Below are 5071 nucleotides of genomic sequence, written 5' to 3' on the forward strand. Positions count from 1 at the left end.
CGCGGGGGGGCCCGCGCTGGGGGGGGGCTGCCCGGGGGGGCCGCGGCCGGGCGCGCTGCGGGTTGTGCCCCCCGGGTCCTCCCCCTCAAGGGCTGCAGCAAATTTGGACCCTGGGGGGACCCTGGTGCAGAGGTGGGTGCTGAGCACCCCAGGGTGGGGTTCTGCGTCCCCACAGGGTCCCAGAGCTCCTGCATGGGGGACGTGGGGAGTGATTCTGGTCGGGGTGTGGGCAGATCCCATCCCGGGGCCGCATGGGGCAGCACTGTAGCCCTGGCTCCGGGATGGGGACCAGCAGCGCCGTGGGGACAGGCCGGGCATGGCTTGGGGCAGGCAGCGTCTGCAGGGTGGGAGATGCATCCGTGGGCTGCGTGGTGCATCTCCGGGGCGCAGGATGCATCTATGGGGTGTCTGTGGGGCACTTGGCACGTCCAAGGGATGCATGAACGCCTGTGGGGCACGTAACATGTCCCTTGGGGCACCTGGCACGTGTGTGGGGCATGTGACGCATCCGTGTGACACACGACATGCCTGCAATGTGCATGACACAACTGTGGATGTGCCCGCTGTGGGGGGGTGCTGGAGGGAAGAGGAGCCCCCCCGGCCTCGCCCAGGCAGGGGTTGCCTGGCAACCCTGGGGGGGAGTCGGTGTTTTACTGGGGGCGGCAGCAGAGGCTGCTGGAGAGGGAGGCCGGGCGTGGGGCGGCGGCAGCACCGTGGGGCCGGGGCCGTCCCGGCGCTCCGGGAGCCAAACGCGCCCAGCTGGAGCGGGGCAGGGTGCACAGCTCCCTGCACCCTCCCTGCACCCCTGCACCCTCTGCGCCTCTGGTCCTACTCCCTGCAGGGCCAGGGCTGCCCCGTGCTGGGCGCTGCGCTGGAGCCACCACCGCATGGGAGAGGGGACAGTGCCAGCCCATCCTGCCCCACATCCTGCCCCCCATCCTGCCCCAACTGCCCCAGAGGGCCCATTTGTGTCCCAGTGCGGGGCCAATGCTCCTGCCTGCAACACCCCAACCCCTCAGCACCCCCACCCCCTTCCCACCTTGCCACCCTCCCACAGGACACGGACATCCAGAAGAAGATTGACCACGAGATCCGGATGCGGGAGGGCGCCTGCAAGCTGCTGGCGGCCTGCACGCAGCGCGAGCAGGCGCTGGAGGCCACCAAGAGCCTGCTGGTGTGCAACAGCCGCATCCTGGCCTACATGTCGGAGCTGCAGCGCATGAAGGAGGTGCAGGTGATGCAGCGCGTGGCCAGGCGGTGAGGAGCGCGCGGGGCGGCGGCGCCGGGGGCCGCGGCTGCGGGCGCCGTCACAGCCCTGCGCCTCCCGCAGCCCCTCGGACGCCGGCCCCGCGGACGAGCGGCTGCCCTGCCGCGGCACCGTCTGCGTCTCAGGTGGGTGCTGGGGGCGGCGGCGCCCACGCGGCGCCCGCGCCACCCCTCACCGCCCTCCGCCCTCACCCAGACCTCCGCATCCCGCTCATGTGGAAGGACACCGAGTACTTCAAGAACAAGGGAGGTGAGTGGGGCGGGGGGCAGCGCGGCGTGGACCCCCGGTGCAGAGCGCGGCCCCCCGGCGCTGAGCGCGGCCCCCCGTGCAGAGCTGCACCGCTGCGCCGTGTTCTGCCTGCTGCACCTCGGCGTGGAGATCTACGACACGGAGATGGTGCTGGTGGACCGCACGCTCACCGACATCTGCTTCGAGAACGCTGTGCTCTTGTGAGCGGGGCCGCGGGGCCGGCGGTGCCCTCCGCGTGCGGCCGCCCCGCTGAGCCCCGCGTCCCCGCAGCACCGAGGCCGGGCCCGACTTCGAGCTGCGGGTGGAGCTGTACAGCGCGGCGCTGGAGGAGGAGGCGGCGCTGGGCAGCGCGCCCAAGAAGCTGGCCAGCAAGCTGAGCAGCTCCCTGGGCCGCTCCTCGGGCAAGCGGCTGCGCGCCGCCCTCGACGGGGCGCCCGGCAGCCCCCTGAGCAACGGCGGCAGTAGCGCCCTGCTGCTGCCGGTGCCCAGCGTGCCGTGAGTACCGCGCTGCACGAGGCTGCGCAGCGCTGCGGGGTGCAGTGCTGTGGGATGCAGTGCTGGGCAGTGCAGCGCTGCACGCTGTGATGCTGTGGAGTGCAGTGCTGCAGGGTGCAGTGCTGGGCAGTGCAGTGATGGGCAGTGCAGTGCTGCGGGGGTCAATGCTGTGGCGTGCAATGCTGTGGGGTGCAATGCTGCGTGGCACAATGCTGCGTGGTGCACTGCGGTGCTGTGGGGTGGGGTGCAGCGCTGCACCATGCAGTGCTGGGCAGTGCAGTGCTTTGCGGAGCAAGGCTGCGTGGTGCAGTGCTGCATCCCGCAATGCTGTAGTGTGCAATGCTGCAGGGTGCAGTGCTACATGGTGCGATATGTGTGGTGCAGTGCTGCAGCATGCAGTGCTGGGCAGTGCAATGGAGCAGGGTGTAGTGCTGCAGGGTGCAGCGCTGGGCAGTGCAATGGAGCAGCGCTGCGGGATGCAGTGTTGCGGGATGCAGTGCTGCACAGTGCACCGCGCGCCCCTGCTCCTCTCTCATCGCCTCTCCCCGCAGCGGCCCCAAGTACCACTTGCTGGCGCACACGGTGCTGTCCCTGGCCGACGTGCAGGACGGCTTCCGCACGCACGACCTCGCCGTCACCTGCAGCGGTGAGCGCCACGCACGGCGGCCGGGGCACGGGGAGGGGGACCCGGTCCTGCCTGGCATGGGGATGGATGGGGCTGGGGGCTGGCAGGGCAGGAAGGACGGGGCTGGGGCCGTATGGACAGGATGAGGGTCTGGGGGCAGTCTGGGCAGTGATGGGGGGTTGGGGGCAGTTTGGGKGGGGAGGGGAGGGCTCTGGGGCAGGTTGGGCAGGACGGGGGGGCAGGATGGGCCCTGGCTGGGCGGTCTGGGCGGCCATGGGGGGTTCTCTGGGCAGGACAGGGGGGTTTGAGGCTGTTTTGGCCATATGGGGCGGGTGGACAGGGTGGTTTGGGTAGGACGAGGGGCAGGGCAGGGGTGGGGGCCAGGGCAGGATATTGGGGGTGCGATGGATGTGGGGCGAGGCCGAGCCCGGCGCCGCGGGCTGAGCGTGTCCCCGCGCAGAGGAGAGCTCCTTCTGGCTGCCGCTCTACGGCAGCATGTGCTGCCGCCTGGCCGCGCAGCCGCGCTGCATGGCCGCGCAGGTGACCTGCGGCTTCCTCCGGCTCCAGGTGAGCGCCGCGGCGCGGCACGGCACGGGATGGGACGGGACGCGCAGGGATCGCGGCACCAGGGGGCCCGTGCAGCGGGCCGGGCTCCAGGGGTCTTTGCTGTCCCCTCAGCAGCAGGCGGGCGAGCCGCAGAGCTGGGCTCGGCTCTACTGCGTCCTGCGCGGCACCAACCTCCTGTGCTACCGGCGCCCGCAGGACGCCGAGGGGCAGGAGGAGCCAGCGCTCACCATCGCCGTCAACAAGGTGGGTTGGGACCGGGACTGGGACCGGGACCAGGGCCAGGACCAGGGCCAGGGCCGCGCGCGGGCTGACCCCCTGTCCGCAGGAGACGCGGATCCGCGCGGCCGAGCGGGAGCCGGGCGGCGCGCGGCACTGCGTGTCCGTCACCAACCGCTACGGCGCCGACGAGGTCACCCACACGCTGCTGGCCGAGAGCCGCGCCGACGTGCAGCGCTGGATGGAGGCCTTCTGGCAGCACTTCTATGACATGAGTGCGTGTGCGCGGGGCCGTGGGGCAGCCGTGGGGCCGCCGTGGGGCGCGGGGCCCTCGCTGAGCCCCGCTGCCCGCAGGCCAGTGGAAGCAGTGCTGTGAGGAGCTCATGCGCATCGAGGTGCCGTCGCCGCGCCGGCCGCCCGCGCCGCTGCCCAAGCAGGGCTCGCTCTACCACGAGATGGGTGAGCGCGGGCACGGGGTTGGGCACGGGGACAGGGACGGGGCTCGCTCTGTCGCCCTCCTCTCCGCTCTGCCTCTCGCGCCTCTCCGTGACGCTGCCTCTCTCTCCGCCTCCTCCTGCTCGCTCTGTCACTCCGGCTCTGCCCCCCTGCGGCTGCAGCGCTGCCCGGCCCCCCCGGGCCGCCCTCCGCCTGCGAGGGGCTCCTGCTGCAGGATAACGCCGTCTCGGCGGAGATCCGCGCTCTGCTCTCCTCCTATTACAGTGACAGGTGACGTAGCGGGGCCGCCCGGCTGCCCGCACCACGGCCCGCGCCCCCTGGCATCCGCCACCAGCCGGTCCCGCTCTGTCCAGGCCCCTCCTGGCTCTGGGAACGTCCCCGCTGCAGCTCCCATCCCAGCTGTGCGGCGCATCCCGACCCTGGGGATGTCCCAGCTGCAGGACATGTCCCGGCCAGGGCTTGACGCAGCTCCAGGGCACATCCTGTCCCCGGGGTTGTCCCCGCGGGAGAGACGTCCTGGCCAAGGGGGCGTCCCAGCCTTGGAGCTGTCCTGGCCACGTTCTGGCTGAGGGGACGTCCCCGCTGCAGGGCATGTCCTGGCCACAGGCCCTGTCCCAGCTTGGGGCTGTCCCAGCTGCAGGACACTTCCAGGCTGCGGGAATATTCCCGCTGCGCTGCACATCCCAGTGCGGGTCGCGTCCCAGCCGCCAGGACAGCCCCGCTGCGGGGCACGTCCCTGCAGGCTGCATCTTGGCCAAGGGGCCGTCCCAGCTGCGGGACACATCCCAGCTGCAGGGCGCATTCCTGGCGCCGGGAATGTCCGGCTGCAAGGCGCATTCCAGCCGGGGGGGGGTGTCCCGCTGCAGGGCACGTCCTGGCCACGGGGATGTCCCCGCTGCAGAGCCGGCCCCGGGGCTGTCCCTGCCGCGGGGCAGCTCCCCGTGGGGGTGACGTCCTGGCCGCAGGGGGGTGGCCGTGGGGATGGCCCCGTGTCCCCCTGTCCCCCCCCGGCGGGGCCCTGACGCCGCGTCCCTCCTGTCCCCGCAGCTATTGACCCGTGCGACGACATCGAGGCGGTCACCGACATCCTGACGCGGCGCGCGGCGGGGGGGGCGGCGCTCGGCGTCCCCCCCTGGCTCGGCCTCTTCGAGGGGCCGCCGCGAGGCGCCCCCCCCCGCGCGCGCCCCCGCACCCTC

The 5071-nt window shown here is 72.4% G+C and overlaps 1 protein-coding gene across 2 annotated transcripts; it reads left to right on the plus strand.

The window, feature by feature from the left end:
* The first annotated feature begins 1053 nt into the window (after nt 1–1053).
* Nucleotides 1054–4976, plus strand: RTKN (rhotekin). 2 transcript variants are annotated; one of them, XM_026050841.1, is made up of 12 exons: nt 1054–1257; nt 1331–1392; nt 1463–1516; nt 1599–1716; nt 1787–2011; nt 2563–2657; nt 3097–3203; nt 3315–3446; nt 3529–3694; nt 3774–3878; nt 4037–4145; nt 4923–4976. In XM_026050841.1, the coding sequence occupies exons 1-12, from the start codon at nt 1097–1099 to the stop codon at nt 4927–4929; spliced, it is 1341 nt and encodes a 446-aa protein (XP_025906626.1). In that variant the 5' UTR covers nt 1054–1096; the 3' UTR covers nt 4930–4976. The 2 variants fall into 2 exon arrangements, with proteins under 2 accessions (XP_025906626.1, XP_025906627.1); XM_026050842.1 differs by having other exon boundaries at nt 3318–3446.
* Nucleotides 4977–5071: the final 95 nt, after the last annotated feature.

Source organism: Nothoprocta perdicaria, unplaced genomic scaffold (genome assembly GCF_003342845.1).
Source record: "Nothoprocta perdicaria isolate Ctin4 unplaced genomic scaffold, notPer1 scaffold_704, whole genome shotgun sequence".
Classification (NCBI taxonomy): Eukaryota; Metazoa; Chordata; class Aves; order Tinamiformes; family Tinamidae; genus Nothoprocta; species Nothoprocta perdicaria.